At 39.3% G+C, this 23,151-nt stretch overlaps 1 protein-coding gene across 1 annotated transcript in view; it reads left to right on the forward strand.

The window, feature by feature from the left end:
• The window catches only part of ryr1b (ryanodine receptor 1b (skeletal)), a 95,801-nt gene that overhangs the window by 11,271 nt on the left and 61,379 nt on the right, over positions 1-23,151 (forward strand). Inside the window, 20 exon segments of the mRNA XM_042486394.1 lie at positions 9,330-9,452; positions 9,550-9,651; positions 13,833-13,907; positions 14,033-14,111; positions 14,510-14,622; positions 14,725-14,824; positions 15,199-15,295; positions 15,397-15,471; positions 16,413-16,569; positions 16,683-16,847; positions 17,835-17,956; positions 18,118-18,304; positions 18,771-18,906; positions 18,992-19,087; positions 19,415-19,533; positions 20,004-20,137; positions 20,314-20,555; positions 20,642-20,834; positions 21,828-22,044; positions 22,142-22,246. Coding sequence (XP_042342328.1) covers positions 9,330-9,452; positions 9,550-9,651; positions 13,833-13,907; positions 14,033-14,111; positions 14,510-14,622; positions 14,725-14,824; positions 15,199-15,295; positions 15,397-15,471; positions 16,413-16,569; positions 16,683-16,847; positions 17,835-17,956; positions 18,118-18,304; positions 18,771-18,906; positions 18,992-19,087; positions 19,415-19,533; positions 20,004-20,137; positions 20,314-20,555; positions 20,642-20,834; positions 21,828-22,044; positions 22,142-22,246 — 2,637 coding nt within the window.

A 23,151-nucleotide genomic window follows, 5' to 3' on the forward strand; every position in this document is an offset into this window, starting at 1 on the left:
GAGCCACCTATAACTTCTGTGCAATGTAACTTATCTGCAAAATCCACATTAGACAAGAAACACACATTTATGTACACTCATATGACTGCAGTGACTCCTGCATCAATGCAGCAAATATTTCTAATTTAGTTATTTTTTTCACCAACATTTTGCCAGTGTTGTTAAGTGCATATTTATTTAGAGATTGAATAGTTATTAGTTTGTTTTGTGCTGTCGTACTGCCATTTAGTCTGTAGGGACTTTTTCCATTATGTTTTTCCAGTCAAATGGAAACTTGAGTGGAAATTAAGTAATTAAGTCTATTGTGTTTCAATGCCAAAGGAGCCTTTGATGCAACAGAGTAAAAGCTTTTCTTTAAACTGAACATGCTGCTCATACTAGTTTTTTATGTATTTGTAATTGTTAAGGCATATTATAGTGGACTGTAGGGCTATCACACTGTGTGAGGCCATTAGTGATCCTGTGGGCCCTTAAAGAAGTATTTTACTGCTCGAAAGATGGACTATGCTGTGTGCAGTGAAAAAATTAAATACTCTTAAATTGGAGCTACACAACCAAAAAACAAAAAACAGAGGAAAAGAGCTGTGGCATTTGCTTTTGCTAAAGAGGTAGAAAACCTACAACTAACAGAATGCACTGTGCTGCACCAGACCAATAAACGCTCCCACTGGAGGGTGACATAATATGAGTTTGGCCATGATGAAACAGGAAACAATATGGCAGCCTGCTGGTAACAATACAGGAAATAGTATGTAACCCACTCTCTGTTGACAGTGTCTCGATTACAGCCAAACTGTGCACTAAAACGTGTTCCTAAAGACAGGCAAAACAGTGACAGAATCTTGGTTTATATTTGGTCAGCACTGCCTAGTTTTACTGTTTGATCTGAGTTTGAGACACAGAAAGAAAGCGACAGGTCTCTCTCTCGATCCATTTCTACACTCTTTGTGTCTGTGGTGGTGGGCATGCAAAAATGCAGAAGTACAATCCGTAGTTCGAGCAACAGCCAGAGCACCAGAAATAATCAGCTGAATGTTGTGAAAAGCATTTTGAGCTGAGAGATGAGCAGGGAGATCTCATTGCTAGTAAGATGGAGAGAAGTTTATCGTAGTTCATTAACACATACTACAGACATTATCATGATACAAAGCTGGTTGAACTTGGGCAAAGTATCTGTTTAATTGTATTAAAATGATAAGAAAAAAGGACATATGTAAGGTCATTGAAAAAGGAATGCTAAATTACCATGTTATTAGATAGATGGGAGAGAGGGGAAGAAAAGCGATACCTTCAGACTATGGTTGAGCTGCTTATCACAAATTTAGATCCTGTGTGTAGCCTTTGTCAAAAAATATATATTGATGCCATAAATCTCAGTGCTGGCCTGGACTTCCAGGTTAGGCTGCATCATGACAGTTTTTTTTATAGATTGTTAATTGTTACATGCAAAAGAAAACAAACCATCACCATCTAATGCCTGGAAAGAGAGTCAAACATGATTTGTCAGTTTTTGGTAAGCAGATCACTGCAGTAAAAAGTGTGATTTATCCAGCGCTAAATCTATCTGTTTACACTGCAGTAAGTTAAGGAGATGGTTTGGCTATTTTAGAGGTGATGTGTAAGAGATGATGTGTAGTGTATGTAACCTAAACTCTCAGTCAGACTTTGTACTCGCACTTGGTGACTCCCATCTTATCCTCAAGCAGCACAGACCTATCACCCTCAATCTGCAGTGTCAGGTGATGGGTTTGAAAATGTGCTAATCTTGAAATGCTTTTTTTTTTGGAAGAAAGACACAATGTAGGGGTCAGTAAGGGAGAAAATATGAAGGTTTTATTCTTGGAGAAATTTATCAACCAGTGGAGAAAACATGAGCAAGAATGCACAATTAACACAAGGCCTGTGTGACTGCAGTCTGTAATGGAGAATCCTGACAGTGCACCTGCATGCTCTGTTCCTGTTTTCAAAGGGAAACCCCACCACCACGCTCCCCTCTGCCTTATTGAACTGTTCTCTCACTCTCCACCCACATACTGTGCAATGTGCTGTCCCTCACTCTTTTTATGTCTGCAGAAATATAATCAATGTCCTGAGGGTGGACTGTATCAGCACACTTTGGTCAGAGCGTCAGGCAAAAAATGTGAACTGTAAAGAAACTATCGACATGTCATTTCTTTGAAGAGTGATTTGATTACCAGGCAGGTGATTAAGGGGCATTGATGTGGCCTTTTGTCAATAAAGAATTTGAGACCAGTATTGAGTTAAAAATATTCAGAAATCAGTCACAAACCTAAATAAACAAATCTTAGTGAAACAGTAAAAAACTACTTTAAAACCACCATGTTAACTTGCCAACAAAATACATTTAAAAAACATAATTTTAAATATAATTGTTGTTGTTTTTGTCGTGAAAAACAATGTGCCCCATTTGGTGCAAAAGGTTTTAAGCAAAGCCAAACGGAGTAAACATTAGCTGTTGCCAAAAACTGAGGCCTCTCTGTCTCTCCATCTCTCCCCTTTGCCTCAATAGGTGTGGTTTCCATTAACCCTTATATTGCGCAGATCAGAATTCTGAATATAAAATATGCCTAAAAGAAACATGTCAGTTTCACAGGAGGTGGTATTTCAGGCAATTTGAAAAAGCAAAAAACAAGTGTGCTTCAAAACATGTGCGTCAGCTGCTTCCAGTGTGTTTGGGCCATGAGTTTACCCAGTAGGTGATTTGTCAATTTCTAATGGAGGGCGACGAACAAAATATATAGCTACCTAAATTAGAAAACAAACTCTATAATAAGAATAGCCTTTGGCATTAAAACAACCACAACTAAACTGCTATATGTCTGTGTCTCCTAGTTACAGGTCACATACCACTTTGTTTTTTATGGTAATGAAGGCTTATCACTGTTGATGTGTTCTGATAGTCTTTATTGTACCAACACGCAGTTAAATGTCAAGTAAGGGAAATAACTTTCTGGACACTGCAGTGGATTATAAAGCCACCAGCCACAGTGTCACAGTTTTTGCATGTCAAATATCATATTTCAAAGTCAGCAAGTCCTGAACCAGCAGATTTCTTGCTGTAAGTGAGGACTTGCTGGATGCTTGTGTTTGTTTTCCATCAGCATCAGTTGAGACAATGTAAAAATACAATATCAACCTCCTGTGCTTCTCTAAAAATGTCCCACACAGCAGGTTACCAGACAAAATAATCTCATTGCTCTCACTTGGAGACCATATAGTATGTCCTCTTTCCCCACCTGTATCTTTGAGGATATCCTCCGTAAACAAAAGTGTCACTGCATGCCACACTAAACTTAACAACCTAACACACTGTCTGCCGATCAGCTACGTTCACAGTTGGATAATTACACCTTGGTGCCCCTACTGTTTTTCGTCTTAGTTCAGCAGGACATGAAAGGATCGGTGGGAGCAGATATCTCTCACCATTTTGCATCAGTGTGCTTGTTTGCTTCCTGTGTGGTTCGGGCAGCGTGCCTGCTTGTCTGGGGAACCCTGGCTACCCTCTGTCTGCATGTGCACCAACAGACGGCCCTAGAGAATATACAAAGGTGTCTGCTTTCAGGCGCTATCTGTGCCTCTGGCTGTAAATCTGTGCTGCATTACACACCTCTATTTGCGCACACTAGTGTGTTTGTTTGTGTAACTGTCAGTTTACATCCAATTGTCTCTACCTCTCTGTCTGACCCCCCCACATCCACATAGCCTAGATGCCTCAAGTCCAAACATGGTTTGACTGTAACCCTACACCCACCATGTTGATAGGACATCGAATGTGTTTCATGTACACGTCTTCGCCCACCACCCGGGTTTTACATGAGTAGGTCAGGTGGGTGATAACTAGCACTTCCTGGCATTCACTCAACACTGCCTACCTGTTTTTACTCAGATTGGGTCATATGAGATTAACAAATAACCAGGAGTTGCAGTTGGCTTACTACAAAGCGTCAGGTGCACATCCTTCAAATCCTGAAAGCTGCCTCTATTAATATAAGCATGAGTTAAGCTCAAGGGTTTGTGTGATGTCTAAGTCAGCTTTTCACATGGTCACTTTGGAAGTGATTCACTCTGTGTGACTCTTGGAAGGACACAGCTCTGGAGCTGCTGAAGTGCTTGACAGATTTCCATTATAAATTTGTGTGTCCTGACGTTCAGGGTGGAATAACAGATCCAGCAAAGTGCTGGCAAACATTGGCTTAGGCTCATGTGTTTATCTGCTCCACCAGCCAGTTCCACAGGTAACCAACCATTTTCTCAAGCAACCGTCATAGGTGCTTAATATCATACATAAAGGTATGCTATGCAGAATTAAAAAAAATAAAATCCATAGACTCTTAGAAAAGTAATACCCCTTAGTCATCCCTTATGACCCACTTCAAGTGTGTGGTATTTTCCAATTTTGTTCTTATTTTGCTGTGTTCAGGACGTTCCAGGGCACAGCAGACAGGAATGTCATATGAAAAGGTAGCAACCAGGTGCCATACTGAAGGCAGCAAGAGAAAGATACAAAAATTGTGGACAAAGCACAGTAAAAAAATGCAAATATAGCAATCAAGAGTGAGTTTGGGGGTTGGCTTTCACTTAAATTTTTGCTGGCAATACTGTTTATTGGACTACATTTAAGACTTTAACATCTCTGCAAGTTTCAGAATCATTTCTGTTCATTTGTAGGATAAACGGTGGGTTTGTTGTTCTTCTTAATTTGATAATTTTCTCTATGATGTTAACAGACCCCCCTAGACAATCATATTTTATTAGAATAATGTTCCCATTGTCATTTACTGACCAGGTTTACAGTTATTCATGCATCTCATTGATAATCCAGATCACATAAAAGCTCTTTTTGTGATTTAAGAACATGTTGACAAAATGATTTACATTCATGAAAAATGTTATTCAGATAAAGGAATTACATATAAAATATTCTCTGCAACTTTGAGGCCAGGGCTGTGCGCCCTAATCCCGGTCTCACAGTCTTCCTCCGGGTTTTCTGCCTCTTTCTGATCTTGCCGACAGAGAGAGAATGATTGAAGCAGAGTCAATCTGCCACGTGAGACTGTGTCTGTAGAAATAGACAGAAGCCACTGGGTAGGACTGCTGTATAACATTGGGGCATATATCGTCTATGGCTGTCATCTGATCGCACATCTTGTCTCAGAGCAATGACTCACTCGGTTGCTTCAGTCTGCTTTTAGACACCCACAAGCTCAGCCCTATCTCCTTAATGGGGACTGCAGTCTGAGTCCATATGCGCTGTCCTCAAAACATGGCCAGTTTAGCCCATTTTGCCCCTCTTACTCAGCCCAACAGCTTAGCTTTTTCTGTGGCCTGACAGCTTATCTGCAGTGTAGTCAGTCCTGATTAACAAAGATCCATGTCGGCCCATATAGCCACTGGTCTGAAACTCAGCTTTGAAGTAGTGTGAGTGATATGTGTTGCTGTTGTATGAGGGAGAAGGGACAGATATTCCACCACTTTGTTTTTTCTGTTTTTTAAAAACTTTACATTTACATCTTTTCCACAGAAGTAATGTCTGTATGGTCTATATAGAGTTTTAGTAACACTTGAGTTGCACTGAGTGCTGTTGCTCATGTCTGCAGTGAAGAAGAGAGGGCACATTGCTCCACTTTCCGGAGTGCACAGCAGTGAACACGAGGACAGGACAGGACAGAGGAGACATTTCGAGGCTGAGGAGAGATAGATGATAGCCCTGTGGAAGGAAGGGGGGACACTCTTCAGCCAGAGAAACACTAGAGGCTTCTGGGTATAAGAGAGGAGTAGATGTTACGAGGTCACCAAACTGCATCACTTTCCATTTTCCTGCTATGTGCCATAAACAGAGACATGCAAACGGCTGCGCTGCCCTCTGCGTTGCTTTAAAACACCTGCCTATAAACACTATAAGTCACTGGTGGTGCTGAATCACCAGGGGGCTGTGCCATGAAGCTGGTCTACAGAGCCAGGTTTTCTTTGACTGAGCTGGCTCGACAAACCCTAAAGCTTTGAACAGAGCGAACAGGGTATCCCGAAGGTGATTAACACCTCTCTGTTAACTCAGACTTTCTGCTTCAGTGCATCATTTGACACTTGATCGACCGTGTGCCGCCTCCTTTCACCTTTGAAGAATATTAACATGTATTACAGCACAAAGCAACACTATTGCTTCAATTATGCAAGAGTTGCCAGAAAATGACATATACTTTGCACAAGTTAATATATATCTATTTAGTCTATTTTTATCACTCTTTTATTTCTAATGTGACCACTGCACATTCTGCAGCTCTTAAACTTTAACATTTATGCCGCAGATTTCAACATTCTAATCATCCCTGATGAAGGAGACGTATACATCACTTTAGTTTTTGGACAAATCAAAGTGAAATTTCTTTTATGGATTGAAAAATATCTGTGATAAATACCAACAACAGACTAATCTATTAGCTGTAATATAATAGCAGTGAACAGATTTTGGCAGATTAGAACTAAGCATATAAACACTGTGAGCAAATTGAGCAGAAAACACTCATTCACATTTAGGAGTTCAGTGAGAGCTGCAACCATGTGAATAAAGTTAACAGTATTCTTGCTCAGAATTTCTCTGATGAACTCTAGGTACCTGTGTAAAACAAACAAACAAACAAACAAAACCCTGCTTTGCGATGCATACAGCAATACTGTTACTGTACAGCTTTGCTTGGTGGTATTTCTGTAATATTATGGTCTAACAAGTTGGATGAAGTATCTTTATAATGTTTTCTCTCAGCTGACGATGTGTGTCTCTCATATGCTGACACTGATTATAGAGTGATGCAACTCAAATCAGCAGTTTAAGGTGCTTTTCAGCTGATTTCAAGCTGAAACTCAGAACAAAAACTGCTCAACATACCTCGCTAAGACACTACTCTTACTTTGTGGTACACTCCTCAGGGCAAAGACAGTGAGAAGGTTAAGAACCAGAAGACAGAGTGATTCATTAGTTGTTAGGTAAGAGGGGAAAAAAGTCTGGAATCTGTCCAGAACTGTTGAGAGGAATGTAAGTGAGGTTAAGTGATGGATCCACTTGCGTAATGACTGAGGTGAAGGAACAGCTGGGAATGTTGAGTGTCAGGTGTGCGTGTCACAGGGGAGGGGGTGTTTATTGCTGTATTTACACCAGTCACTGGAGGGTTCCAGCATTGACCAGGAGCAACAAATTACTGTCTGTTAGCATTCTGCTTGTGCAGCTGAGTTGCGTGTATCCATTGTAGCAACATGCACTGAGAGGAACTATTTGTAGTCTTCTCTACTGGCCATTTAATGGACAACTATTACTTCTAAACAACAAATTATGTATGGCCTATTACAGCTCACCATTTTACAAATCTACCAATGTCAGATTTTTTAACACATTTTTTTTCAGCTTTGCAGCTAGCCAGTTGCTTTTAATATATGTGTACATATACTTATATTTTATTGATTGTTTCGTTTATTTTATGTTTGGTTTATTTTGTATATTTAACTCTGTCCCATGTTGCACAAGTTTTACACTGTTTTTTAATAATAATAATGATAATAATAATAATAATAATAATTTCTGATTGAACGTCAGACTCTTTAAACTCGCTTTAGTTGTCTAATCCATGAGCATTAGTGAGTGTGATGTGTTTCTAAGTTCTTTTATTGTTGTATGGCAGTAGAGTCTAAGTCCAAATTGACTTGAAAAAAGTTATTTCTGCATTACTTTAAGTTACATAACTTTGACAACAATTAATACAGACTTAAAGCTACATTGTGCAAATTTAGGGGGATATTTTTGGCAGAAATAGAATACTATGATACTATTATAACTATGTTTTCCTTTATGTACAATCACCTGAAACTAAGAGTCTTGTTGTTGTTAGCTCAGAGTGAGCCATGGAGTCCACTTGCTGTTTCTACAGCAGCCCAGAATGGACCACCAACACAACAGCTCTAGATTGTGCCATTCACATTTTTTGCATTGGCCACTGAGTTCTCCTACATGCTTGGCACATGGGAGAGGTTTCAGTTGCTTGCAGTCTGAACCCTCAATACTAGATGAGTAAAGTAAGCTTGTTAATTGGTGTCCATTAAGTGTCGGAATAAAAGTATGAACATGCATTTAAAACTTGCAGGGTTTGAAAAATTGCCAGCACCAATGAAAAGTATTAAAGGGAAAATTTTCATTAAATTCCTTAGTGCGTGCTATACAGACTGAGAAAGTAGAGTTCTCCAGCTTGTACAGCCGAATAAATGGCTGAATATTTGGGCGGCTAATTAGAAAGTTGCTAGTTCAATCACTGATGTATCTAATTTGCATGTCGAAGTGTCCTTGGACAAGATACTAAATACCAAATGGCACCCGATGGCTTTGCCATCAGTGTATGAATGTGTATGCATATGAATGTATGAATGAATAGGTGAAAGCGACAGTAGCATGAAAGTGCTTGAACGACTAAAAAAGAACTGTACAAGTGCCAGTCCATTTACTATTTACTATGCCTGAATCTGCCAAAACACTATGAAATGTATCCTCTCTGATAGCATCCTATGAACTCATACTTTGGGATGCCATTTTCACTGTTGGAAACAACCTGCCTGCTTGATGTTATGTGTTAGGTTCTCTTTCTGAACCGTAAAACCTGACAGTTATGGTGCAAATCTCACCGACAGAGAAATAAACATGCATTTAAATGAGCAGTGCCAGGCAAAATGACATAATGTCAAAAGTAATTAGTCTACATAAACAAGTGCACTGTGTAAAAAACAAAGAACAGATCAGGTCTTAAAGTCATGAAAAGAAGTAATGAATCTGAAAGAGTTCAGATTGTTCCAGTCTGATAGTCTCCCAATACCTTTAGAAATTAAAGGCACAATAAATAAATGATGATGAGTGTCTAAATATGATGATGTAAATTGAATTAAAATCTGTTTTAAGTGCAAAGGTCAAAGTAAATGTATTTGAAAGCAGAGAGCGACCAATGTCTCACAGCAAATTTTTTGTCATTGTGTACTCTACAACAAGTGCCTATTTTTATTTTACTGTTTTTTGTACTATGTGCTGTAGGCAAGTGTTCTTCTTTTTCACTCCTTATGAAGCCGGTCACTTTAGTCAATAAAAGGTCAGTGTTGTAAACAATGCCTGTACCAAAATATTAACTCAAGGCATTTTTTTTTCTTTTGCGTAAAAGAAGCCTTATCAGTGACAAGCAGCAGCAAAAATCAGCTGATCCAAGGGAGAGAAGTGTGTGGAGGTTCAAGGTTGGAGCATAATAATGAAAAGCCAGTGACTAGATGTGTTTGTCTGGGTACAGGATGATCAAGTCGTTCTGCAGTGCACTGCCTCCGTCCTGAAGGAGCAGCAGATAAAGCTATGTCTGTCCTGCGAGGGCTTTGGGAACCGTCTCTGCTTCCTGGAAACCACTTCCAATGCTCAGGTGAGATACTGGCACCCCTCCTTCCTTTTGTTTGTCCTGTTCTGTATGAAACCTTGCTTTTAATCAGCTTTGTTTTCCTGCGTGCTGTTTTTTGCAGAATGTGCCCCCGGACCTGGCCATTTGTACCTTCATTCTGGAGCAGTCCCTGTCGGTCCGCGCTCTACAGGAGATGTTGGCCAACACGGTTGAGATGACCGAGGTAGGACTCAAAAACAAGAATAAAGATACGATTAACACTTTCAAATTCCTTTTAAATATATAAATAAATAATATATGATGAATAATGTGAAAAAATGCAATAACAACACTTTTATGAGGAATTAACTGTGTGCGTAATTATGTTAATTAAGTATATAACACTTTACAATTCCTTTCAACTAATGTGGAAAAATTTGCTATATATTTTCATGAGCTATCAACTTAAAAGCGTGTGTTACATAACACCAAAAAAAATATTTTAAATAATGTGAAAGCTTAATATTTATGAGGAGTCAACTTAAAAATGTGTTCATAAATATTGTGATGAAATGCTTAATTAACATAATTATGAACACAAGTTTTTAAGTTGACAACTCATGCAAGTTAATTTGTTCCACATTAGTTTTCCACATTATCTACTATATATTTTAAAGTGTCATGTACTTAATTCCAATATTTATGAACACATTAATAGAACAAATAGTTAATTACTCATAAATTAAAGTTGTTCCAAGAATGTCTTTCACATTATTTATTAGGAATTTTAAAGTGTTAATAGGTTGAAGAATTTTTAGACAGGGGATAGAGACTCAACCAAATGTCTGCCGGTTTTTATCCTTATATTTACTAACAGTACTCAAACCTGTAATAGAATCATGTTAGTCCATTTATTAGAAGATTTTGGTTTGATATCAGGTCCCAGCTGTGTGGTCTTTGTTTGTTTGTTCTTTTAGTGTGGCTCCTCTTTTGTTTAAATATGGATCGCAGATTGGGCGTTTGTCCACCATAAAGCACACTATACATCATGATCCTTCAGTCTATGTGTGAGCACCATAGCTATACTTAATTCCTTGCTTTTATTTTATTATGATTTTTTTTACTTGTTATCTGACACCACTTCCCCTCCCCTTCCCTTCTTGCTCTCTGCCAAGCAGGCAGTCGATTTGGACCAATGGGTATGTCTGTTAATATGTCTGTTTTCCTGTAACGTGTGTCCAAACCAACTTGGCAACTGTCCTCGTTCCTGTCCTGTTGCCCACTGGGTGTCCTATTGAATGAAATAAGTGCTGTGTCATTCACACGTCTTGATTCATATCTGTTTAGCCCTCACATTGAGGTGGGGATTGCTCTATAAAATTGTCATTAAACTCTCTCTTCAGACGGGGTCCAAGTAAACAAGGCCATTATCTTTAGATTAATGTTTTATGCTAAGCTGCTCTTTATCTACTAAAAAAAGGCATAGTTAATGTTAATATTAAAAAGAGCTTCATTAGAATATTAATTTGAAAATAACTGGCTGAAAATGCAGTTTAAAAGCACTTTTGTACTTCTTATTCCAGGTTTGTATGTATACAACTTAATGATCTACTCTACAATAGCAAGCAGATCTAGCAAGCTGTCACAATGCATTATTCATTTGCATTTCATGCAGAAATATCATCTACACATTTATCCTCACGCCTGTATTGTAACGGTTGCGGTTTCTCAACCTGCTTGATGTTCCTTTCATTTCAGCACATTGTTCTTTGTTAGTTTCCATGGCATCAAGCTCATTTCTGCTCCCTTTTTATACAGAACATATTTTCACACTGCTGCAAAAAAATGACCTTTTAGACAAGCCTCATCTAACTTGCCTTACATTAAATAAAAAAGAAATCCACACAATATATAAAAGTTTAATCACTAAAACTTTATGTGTTGATGCATTTTTCTTTTTTAGTGGATAACTTGCCAAACAGATAATATCATGTCTTGATGTATTTGCAGCCATCTAGAAATCTAGGTTTGATAAAAGTCCCTCTAGCTTTTGTTTATTCTCAATTATGCATCAATATTCACTGGGCTAAAATTTTTAACATTTAACTATAGATCCCGTGAATCTTCAGCAGTTAGCCTGTACAATAGTAGATTGACTGATTTAGCTGAGAATATGGACAGAAAACCCTTGTAATAAGCTATTTAAATGATAAATGAGAGAAAGTGTGTCTGGCCGAGGCTAATGGAACTTAAACTAGCTTCAGGAGAGGATCCCTATTTGCAGCATTTTCTTAGTTGCATTATTCCGCCAAGTTTAGTCAGTTACTGGCCTCACAGGGGTTGGAAGATGTGGATGTGCCAGGCCTTTCTAATAGTGAGCAGAACGATGAGAATAGCATGGCATGCAGCCCAGTGGAGGGGCCCACCCACCTCTGTCAGGGGGTGGATGGGGTAACCAGAAACCCCCAGAGCTCTGGAGGCCGATCACCCTCTTAATACACTAACACTTGGGAAATCACACACTACCACCACCACCTGTCCCGATCAAGCCTTGCGCTAATGCAGACCAGGGCTAATTGTATAATGCTACCACTTGACACACCTGCCCCTGACTCATCCCAGTGGATTATGGGTGCTTAACCCCACAGTAAGGCTGAGCATTATCTTCCGATGGCCAGACTAAATAGTTGTTTTGGCTCATATTTCTGTAACTGTTGCAGTAATTGTGTTTTCTTATTGCATCCTTGCTGGATGGTGAGAAAAGGTAGGATGGACTAATGTTTACCTTTTGTGTGGAGTTACTGTCTGTGGTGACTGGATTCAGAGGTTTGTTTCTCTTTATCAGTCATAAAATAACTCTGATGGCATAGCAGCAGTCCCATGTCAGCAATAGCTCTACACTACTTTAGAAATGATGTGTGTTAATATCTTGTATTTGCAAAAATATGACCCAACCCCAGAAGGTTCTGCAAAGTATTTGTTTTGGGAAAAAGGCATTGTTCAGTGATGTGGAACTGCTTATTAATATTGCTTAATAATTAAGAAATTGTAGTTTGGTGTGCCAGACATGCTTTATAACAGATTTTTTTATTGTATTGAAACTTAGCAATCTCTGTGTAAACATAAGCATTGTTGACATAACTTCTAACAGTTTTAATTTTTTTTTAATTTTAATTTTAATTTTTAACATTTTGTCTTTATTTAATAGCAGTAAATTAGTTGAATAGAATAGGAATTGTGGTTAAGAAGAGGACGACATGCAACAAAAGTCTCCAACCATTATTTTACTGATTACGTGAATGTTGTGGGTCAGCAAAAACCTTTGAGCTCAACATGCCGTACAATATTGCCCCTGTGTTTATATGCATTTTTGTTTACATAAGAATGTCACCAACATTTTGACCAAAACGATGCAGTTTGGTTTTTCTAAATACTAATTCACCCAATGAACAAAAAACTATATGCTGAGACATGTTTGGCTGTGATTTCTGGTCAAATTAAACGTTCATAGCTCTTTAAAAGGGTGTACTTGCAATAATTGTGCTATAATATCATTAAATCAGTGGTATAGGTATTCTTTTCAGGGATGGTTCTTTTTCTTTACAATGATAAATCTACAATGGTAAACCATCAGCATGCACTCAAATTTCAGATTGAAGCAATTGTTTACATTGACTTTGCCCATCCATCTTATCCGTCCCATTCTTATCTTTCCTGTATCTCCACCTCTAAAATAAAATGAGAGTAGATCCAAAGAATAAACAGTCTGCTTGCAAATCATATTATGCAGCATATACAGTAATATTCACCTACAGCAAGTTTAAATTCAGGATACAGTACAGCATAGAAACATAGAATTTTAGAATAAAGTCTCAACACACAAAGAGTCAGTGCAAATAGATGATGATATGTTTAGATTTCATCAAACCAGTCACCAGTGAAAAAGTTTGCATTGTACATTCTGCAAACCCTGGATATGTTACATTTGCAAGTTATTATGTACATTGACAATTTGCTTAAAAACACCCACGTTTGGGGTTAAAAGATGCAGGAAAAAAACATCCCTAACAAAACACCAACCTTTGGGGTCTGAAAAGCTGCAGGGAAAACTCGTTTTTGTTGACTGTTGACTGGGACAGTGAGTCAGACAAAGTCAGTTCATTATACTACGAAAATGTAACATTTTTGTGGTTTGCATAAACGCACATTGCCAACATTTTGTTCTGGTAACTGGGCTTATTACAGTTATTGGCAGTTTATGCTCTGAATAATGTGTAATTAATTATAATAATGTGTTCCTCTGACCTCTGGACTTTCTAAAATATATTGTTTTTCTCCCTGTCTAATCAAGGTAAGTATGTGAAGCGTATAGTCAGTGTTTTCAGGCTGGTCTGTTAAACATCCCTCTGTCTTCCTCTCCTTCAGTCGTCCCAAGGTGGAGGCCATCGTACCTTACTGTACGGTCATGCCATCCTTTTGAGACACTACCACTCAAGCATGGTGAGACAGCATCCAGAATTATTTTGAAGAAAACAATAAATATAGTCAGCATAGGATGCTTTAAGTCCAGTTTTTATATGCAATTTTGGCAAAGTCATGTCCTGAATAAAACCTTTCTTCCCCAGTACCTGAGCTGCTTGACTACATCTCGGTCACTCACGGACAAACTGGCCTTTGACGTGGGCTTACAGGAAGATTCCACTGGTAAATTCAAACTTGGAAATCCTTTTTTCAAGATGCAACAAAATGCTCTCTTGTGAGCCTGCATTCAACTGATTACTGAAACTCATTATCCTTTAGTAGTACTTTCAAATTGTTTTTCTGAATCTAATATGGTTTTTGAATTTTGCTGAGTTGGCCATCTGGAACTATTGACATAAATGGAGTCGACGGTGCACATCTTTTTTATAGCAGCAGATTTCTTTCACTTTGCAGTTTGGCTGACAATTACAAGTCTCATTATGGCAATGGTTACTGTGAGGAAGCAGTATAATGTAGATGAACATGCAGGGTTTTTGTTTCAATATATCAGCATGAACATATAAGTTGCAAGTCTTAATCTCTGGGGGCTAAACTGAGGTAGTTGTTTATTCTTGTTGCAGGTGAGGCGTGTTGGTGGACCATTCATCCAGCCTCTAAGCAGAGGTCAGAAGGTGAAAAGGTCAGGGTGGGTGATGACCTCATTCTTGTGAGTGTGTCCTCTGAGAGATACCTGGTAAGACGCCTCATACTCCGTCCACTTTGCTGTTACACAATGGAAGATACAGCCATGTATAAGCTGTGATGAACTCATTTTTTTCCCTCTTCCCGTGCTCAGCACCTGTCCTACGCCAGTGGGGATCTGATGGTTGACGCCTCCTTCATGCAAACTCTGTGGAACATGAATCCAATTAGTTCAGGATGTGAACTAGCTGAGGGTACAAACCTGCTCTACACATTTTGCTCAACAGCTACGAATGCTGTGCAGCCCCTGCAGTTCTTAAACACGCTAGTACACATTCGGCCTCATGCAGCAACATTCTCTTAAAATTTGTTGTATATTATCTTTATTTAATGCACCAAATGTTCTTAACCATCCAGAGAAGAACTTCTGCTGAGTGAAATTAATTTAGGCCTACTGTTTAATAAATGTAAACGAAGTTCATTAGATTTCAAGGAAATATAATGAAGTATTAAAGTCCTATTACATACAGTACATATGAGAAACTGGAACCATGAAATGCTTTTTATGTGAAAAATGATGTATTTGATGTATTGTACACATCTAATTGTGGTGCGTATTCCTCCTCAGGGTTCCTAACAGGAGGTCACGTTCTCAGGCTGTTCCATGGCCACATGGATGAGTGTCTGGCCATCGCTACACCAGAGGAAGGAGAGGAAAAGCGCAGGTGAGAGGAAGAGAACGCAGATCGTTTCTGAGCATAAAAATGTCCCGTTCATCTGATACAACATGGTTGTATTACATATCTCTGCCTTGACGCTGCTACAGGATGGCTCACTATGAAGGCGGTGCTGTGTGCAGTCAGGCTCGGTCCCTGTGGAGGTTGGAGCCTCTCAGAATCAGGTGATTGTCTCCTCCAGGCATTTATAAAAGAGATTGAAGTTCATTGTGCCAGACATGCTTGTTGACAGACTTTTCTGTGAGTGATACTGAAACTGAGCAATCTCTGCATGCACATAAACATTGTTAAAATAGGTTCCTTCTATTAGCATTTTGCCTGTCTATAATTGGCAGTAAGTTATCAGTTGAAAAATAGGGAATGTGGGAAAGGGGAGAAAGATGATATGCACTACAAGTCCTCAACTACAATCAAACTTATTACACGGATGTTAAAGTTAAATAAACTTTTTCCCCCGTTAAAGGCTTTTTTATTAGGAGAGTTTTTCCTTATCTGCTGTAAGGGTCGAAGGAAAGAGCAATGCTGTATGCTGTAAAGCCCTTTGAGGCAAATTGTAATTTGTGCCATTAAGCTTTATAAATTAAAATTAAATTGAATTGTATATAAATAGACGGTCACAATGATTATGTTATGGTTTTATCGAGGTCAGCAAAAATGATAAAGATCATGTTCATGTATCATAAGATATTGCCCTTGTGTTTACATAACAATATCACCAAAATTTTAACCAACATAATGCCAGAATAAAAACCAAGATTTTCTTTGATGAAGCACCTAAGCCGAATGAGCAGAAAGAAATATATGCGAAGACATGTCTCACTGTCCTTTCTGGTTTATTAAGAGTTAATTGCTCTTTGAAAGGGTGTACTTTCATTATTATTTTGTTATATCATCATTACATCAGTGGCATGAAATGTTATTTATATCAATTATATCTAGTACAATATATCATCCAACAAAGGAGGTTATTGTGGCCAGCTGATGTGTAAACCTCCAGACCACAAGGACAAAGTTTTCGTCAACAAATACAGGAGGGTGATTTCGTAATTATAAAACTTTGTTGGCCTTTTAATAAGTGGGAATTTTTTATGCTTTTTTCCTGCAGCTGGAGCGGTAGCCACATGAAGTGGGGGCAGTCTTTCCGTATTCGCCACATCACCACAGGCCGGTACCTGTGTATGGATGAGGAGAAGGGTCTGTTGGTGGTCGACCCAGAGAGAGCCAACACCAAACTATCTGCTTTCTGCTTCCGTGTGTCAAAGGTCAGAATTTCCATTTCTGTTCTGTCCATCCATTATTATGTTACGATTTCTTCTCTTGTAGACCTCTCTGATTTTCTCCCACGTGCCTCTTTCCCCCTGGTTCCCCTGAGCAGGAGAAGGTGGAGGTGGCTCAGAAGCGTGATGTTGAGGGGATGGGCATTCCAGAGATAAAGTATGGAGAGTCCATGTGCTTCGTCCAGCATGTGTCCACAGGCCTGTGGCTCACGTATGCTGCCCTGGATGCCAAAGCTGCTCGTTTGGGGATGATGAAGAGAAAGGTTAGGAAAATTCTAATAGAGGGGGATATGCAGAAGTTGTATTTCTATCTTTAGGGCATTTGAGATAAGCAGAGCTCTTAAACTTTCCCAGTATTTCAAGGACAAGATAAGCATACTTGTATAGCTGTATAGCAAATTGTGTTCCCTGGCTAAAATCTTGGAATCCCTGGAAAATAATAAGCTCAGATCCAATCTCTCCTTGTTTTCCATACTCGCTCCCTATCAGTCTGGCTTTAGGCCTATTCACATTACCATATCTGCAACTTCCTTGGTTTTCAATGACAAGGCACTGGCCCTGGATAGCAAAACATCTTGTGCTGTTCTGTGTATTGATTTGTCTAAAGCATTTGACACAGTCGACCATTAATTACTTCTGAAGACACTTATAGTTTTGATTCCCTCAGTTGCTTGTGGTTTGAAAACTACCTCTCTAATAGATTAAAGTGTGTAAAGATTGATGATGTTTATTCCAATTTTTTAAATATTACTAAAGGTGTTCCACAGGGCTCAGTGTTGGGACCCATATTGTTCTCAATTTATATAAATGACACTGTCCCCACGTTCAAATCCTGTTTATTTCGTCTTTATGCAGATGCAAAAGAAATTCAACTCTCTTCCGACATAACTAGATGTTCAAATGCCTTATTTCAGATCTTGTTTTAATTGAGTGGAAATGTTTTTAATTATACTTTTACATGTTGTACATAACATTTTTATTATCCTGTATTTTTGTTTTCAGCTATTTACATTTCTAATATTGCTTTTTGTTTTGTATAATTTTATTTCTGTTCTAACTGCTTGTTGATTGTCTTTAATGTCTGTTCATGCTTGGCATCATTGAAAATGATTAATTGATTTTCAGAGTATTAAAGAAAGGTTTGATTAAATGAATGAAATGCCACAGCCACCAGAGATAGACATCGAGAGAAGGACAGAGAGAACTGTGGTATACCATCTGTAATGTAATTATGCCGTCCATGTCCCCAGGTCATTCTGCACCAGGAGGGTCATATGGACGATGCCCTGACGGTGTCCCGCTCCCAGACTGAGGAGTCCCAGGCTGCTCGAATGATTTTCAGCACTATGGGCCTCTTCAGACAGTTCATCAAGTAAGTATATACTCAGATGTGGAGAATGAGAACAAAATTCCTTTTTATGACAGAATGCTGTGATCTTACCAGCATGAGCTGACATCTTCAATTTGCTAATCTGTTTATGATACTTATAGCATGCTTTTACATTTGTTGCTGATTTGTTTGCCTTCTTGCAGGGGTTTGGACTCTCTGAGTGGAAAGAACAAGTCACCAGGGTCTGTGTCACTTCCTCTGGAGGGGGTCATCCTCTCTCTTCAGGATCTCATCTTCTACTTCCGTCCTCCCGAGGAGGAACTGGAGCATGAGGAGAAGCAGACCAAACTTCGCTCCCTCCGCAACCGGCAGAACCTCTTTCAAGAGGAGGTAATCTGCATGCTGCGTTCACACCCTCAGACTTTTATAGCTATTGATTTTTGCTGTCTCTTCATATAACCAAAGTACATATGCTATGAGAAGGGGAACTTGCATTTTTGACACTACTGAGAATTTTTATGTCCTTGTGCAGTTTTGTTAAATCATTTCCTTTTCTTTTACTTAAAACAATTCTATATATCTTTCAAGCCAACATAAACAAACCTACCAAAGACAAAGACAGTCGCTGAGATTGGGAGATTTCTCTCCACTTTCCGTTCCCTGCAAGTGGGCCATTTAAGTGACCTGACACCGCTGGAAAACCCTGCGGCTAATTGCAGCTTGGTTGAAACATAGCCTTAGAATAGCCCTAATTCTAACCTTAACCATAAAGCCACAATACTGCCGACAAAATACATAATAATAATGATGTGTGATTAACCTTCCTCCTTATGTTTCTATTTTCTTTCTCTTTCAGGGAATGATCACCATCGTGCTGGAGTGCATCGACCGCCTGAACGTCTACAACACTGCTGCCCACTTCTCTGAATTTGCTGGGGAGGAAGCTGCAGAGTCCTGGAAGGAGATCGTCAACCTTCTTTATGAGCTGCTGGGTAGAATAATCACTATAGAGTTAAAATTAAACGCTTTCTATATTGAATACAGTAACATTTCACTGTCTGTGTCTCCTCTGAACAGCTTCTCTTATTAGAGGGAACCGCTCTAATTGTGCGTTGTTCTGTGACAACTTGGACTGGCTGGTCAGCAAGCTGGACCGTCTGGAGGCCTCTTCAGGTATCAGATGTGCCTCACTTAGGACTGACTAATTGCTTTTAAGCTTTGGTTGGACTTATTGTAGTCATCGGATACAGCTTAAACTTTTAAACATTTGTGAGCTCATGAGATCCTTGGGTACAAATCTCTGTCTAGATCTGGACAGATAACTTTTTACCTTCTTTAATAGGAAGTGTTTTATGTAGTTGATTTTTAAGCCATTTTACTTACTCTGAACCATAGTATTGTTAATGATGCCTCAATGTACGAGCTTTATTCCTGCAATGTTTTCTCCAATTGATGCAGTAACCAAGAGGAATTGATCACATCTATTCCCTATACGTTAAGGTATTCTTGAGGTGCTGTACTGTGTGCTGATTGAAAGCCCTGAGGTTCTGAACATCATCCAGGAGAACCACATTAAATCTATCATCTCTCTCCTTGACAAGCATGGAAGAAACCACAAGGTTTGTATTTTTTCACTGCCAGAAACAGGGCGGGAAAGTAACATTAGCCAGCAGCAAATCAATCGGCTCCAGCTGGCAGGATTGCCTACTTCACCAGACACTTTTGCAGCTGGTGATTTGGAGAGTTACCCCTTTGAAATCTGAGCAGAGTTGCTAGAATTTGTTCAAAAACAGGAGAAGAAGGAATTGTGCAGCCTAAGAAGAAATGACCCAAAATTTAGCAAGACATTAATAAAAGTTTTCAAAGTTTTAAAAATGTTCGAAAGGGGTTTGAATGCAGCACAAGAAAAGTGATGCTGACTCTGGTTTCAAAGGATTAAAGCATCTTAAAGGTGTTTTTGGCTAATTAAAAAACACTTCTTGGTTAAGGATTTCCTTCAGCAATTGTAACCACTGTTACGACAGTGTGGACTGTCCGCCACATTTAAACACAGAGGTGATAGTGGTGTCTGTCTCGATCCCATTTTTAGGTCCTCGATGTCTTGCGCTCTCTGTGTGTGTGTAACGGTGTAGCTGTGAGGTCCAACCAGAACCTCATCACTGAAAACCTGCTCCCGGGTCGTGATCTCTTGCTGCAAACCAACATTGTAAACTATGTCACCAGGTACTTGAACTACTGTTAAGTTTTTATACAATATAAAAACTATAGACTGTTAGTTATCAGGATCTTGTCTGTTCTTTAACTCGTTGTTCTTGCAACAAAAAAAAAAAAAAACACCTCATCATACACTCTATTGAATGTTATCTGTAATGTTCATTTCTTTTCTCTTCTGTGCTCAGTGTAAGACCCAACATCTTCCTGGGTACATGTGAGGGGTCAACGCAGTATAAGAAATGGTACTTTGAGATGATGGTAGATTATGTGGAAGCATTTGTGACGGCGCAGGCCAGCCACTTGCGTGTTGGCTGGGCTATGACCGAGGGCTACAGCCCCTACCCTGGAGGAGGAGAAGGCTGGGGAGGCAACGGTGTGGGAGATGACCTCTACTCCTATGGCTTTGATGGACTACACCTGTGGTCAGGTAAGAAGATTCCCCTAACTTATTAACAATACTTTTCTCCAGCATGCTGCATGTCTTGACCTCTCGCTCTTTGTTCTGCCATTTAGGTACTGTGCCCCGCCAGGTGGCCTCACCCAATGCACACACACTGGCTGCAGACGATGTCGTCAGCTGCTGTCTGGATCTGAGCGTGCCGAGTATCTCCTTCCGTATTAATGGCCACCCAGTTCAGGGCATGTTTGAAAACTTCAATGTGGATGGCCTCTTCTTCCCCGCCATCAGCTTTTCTGCTGGAGTCAAGTGAGTGAAAAACAAAAATAAGCTGCATCATTTTGTGTTCAATTATTTATTAATAGTTATTGATTTGTGTGTTTCTGTCTTTATATAACCAGTACAACAATAAATTAATAGATGCAATGCAATTATGCAGACAAAAAGGAATTGTAACAGCATTTTTAGAGGTTCAAATTATGTGATTAGATACAAGTTTGCACCCTCATAATACGGGAATACTCAGGAAGAATTGCAACATATAACAACTGGCAGAATATTTAAAAGTATGCTATGCGGGATTGTTGGTTACTGTTTGTAAACACTCTCAGGTTAAATTAAAAGTAAACACTAACCCAAATGTACTTTGCCTCGGTATATTCGCACTTTTTCAGTGCTGTGTCTCTTGGATGCCTGCTGCTTACAGTCTGGTACCTGGGCTCTACCTTTCTATAATACCGACTTCATCTGAGCGCTGTGGAGGTGCATGCCCATAAATATCCTGAGTACAGAAAACAAGTGAAAACAGGAAGACGTCAGAGTCTCTGCAGAAAAACACAGATTTAGTGATGATTGAGTGATTACTTCTCCTGTAAGTTTATATATTGTTCTGTAAGAAAACCCTGCATAGTATATCTTTAAAACCAAAGCTTGAAAAAGTCCTGCATTTTCATGACTATTAATTCATTCAATTCTTATTCTTAAAATGTGTTTCAGACCTTTGAATGATCTCTCAAATAATCCCCCTGAAGCCTACAGTGTCTTCTCCCCCAGAGGAGATTTTACAGCTGCTGTGTGTAATGATCCCTCACAGTGCTGAGATGGTGCTAATGGCAAATTGACTGATGAGCACAGGGAGGGAAACACAGGCTTGGGGATTGGCACAAAGATTAAATCGATGGTTTCTTTATTATGAGTCTTAAAAAGATCAAGTCTCTGTTGCCATAAAGGATAGAAGTAATGTAAAAGATCTTTCTGTCAAATAGATTAAGATTTGGACTGACTCTCTTTCCATTACCTCAGGGCTCGGTTCCTCCTCGGTGGTCGTCATGGAGACTTCAAGTTCATGCCCCCGCCTGGCTACGCCCCGTGCTACGAGGCTTTGCTGCCACGGGAGAGAATGCGTATTGAACCCATCAAGGAGTACAAGCATGACTTCGAAGGAGTACGCAACCTGCTGGGTCCCACTCAGTCCCTCACCCACACCTCGTTCACCCCTTGCCCTGTGGACACGGTTCAGGTAAAAGCCCCGAAACCTAATATCACACTTTGATCATGTCATTAGAGTATGTGCTATATTAGTTTATTTATGTTGCTGACTTCCTTTTGCTGTATAGATCGTGTTGCCACCCCACTTGGAGCGTATCCGAGAGAAGCTGGCAGAGAATATTCACGAGCTCTGGGCTGTCACCCGTATCGAGCAGGGCTGGACCTATGGGACTGTGAGTATGGAGTCAGCACTGCAATACAGACGCCACAGTATTGATTTGAAAACCTCAGATTTAGATGATTTGGAGCTCTTGGGTATTGTGAGAGTAATATTTCAAAACTGTGTGTATTTTTTTGCAATAAAAATCAGACTCTAGTTCTTTGTTTAATATAGGGGCCCAGTATGTGACTCTATATGTGTATCACCTTAAAGGGAGGCTTTGGTATTTGAAATCCTGGTCCCTCTTTTCCAATGTTTTTATGTCAAAGGGACTAATGGAGCAAACAGATTTAATTTGGTCCAACAAAGAGACTGTCTACAATGAAATCCATGCAGGCAATTGTGCACCATAAATTTTTGTCAATCTAAACTGATTTTATTACGGAAAAAACCCACAAAGAAATGAAAAGTTTTTTCCTCCCTTTCGCTGGTCTGCTTGTTGTTGTGTGTAACCAAGTCTTGCTCAAGGAGAAGTAACATTCTTAAATCTCGTGAGAGGTGACTTTTTGCACGAAAAACAACAGTGGAAACATTAGTGAGAGTTGGTGAGAGAAGTGTTGGGTAGAGTTTGTTGTGCTAAAGTACAGAAAGCCTAGCTTTGTGTTATCTAAAAGATTTTCAATATCACATTACTGAATATTTAGCGGATTTTGACAATGTGGAAAAGTCTGTAAGATTTTAAATAAGATTTTTTCTTGATCGAGACATGGTAACACACACTTACAAATAGATCGGATCAGAGAAAGTAAAGAAAAACGTTTCCTTTCTCTGTAGGGTCATTTCCATGCACAATTGTCTGCAGGGATTACATTGCAGCCTGTTTAACCGCTGGCAGCCATAGCTGTCCTTCTCAATACTGGGCTAATTTTTTCCACTACTCACTTAAAAACAAAATAACATGGGAAAAGGAGGTCCAGG

The sequence above is a fragment of the Plectropomus leopardus genome, chromosome 5 (assembly GCF_008729295.1).
Source record: "Plectropomus leopardus isolate mb chromosome 5, YSFRI_Pleo_2.0, whole genome shotgun sequence".
NCBI lineage: Eukaryota > Metazoa > Chordata > Actinopteri > Perciformes > Serranidae > Plectropomus > Plectropomus leopardus.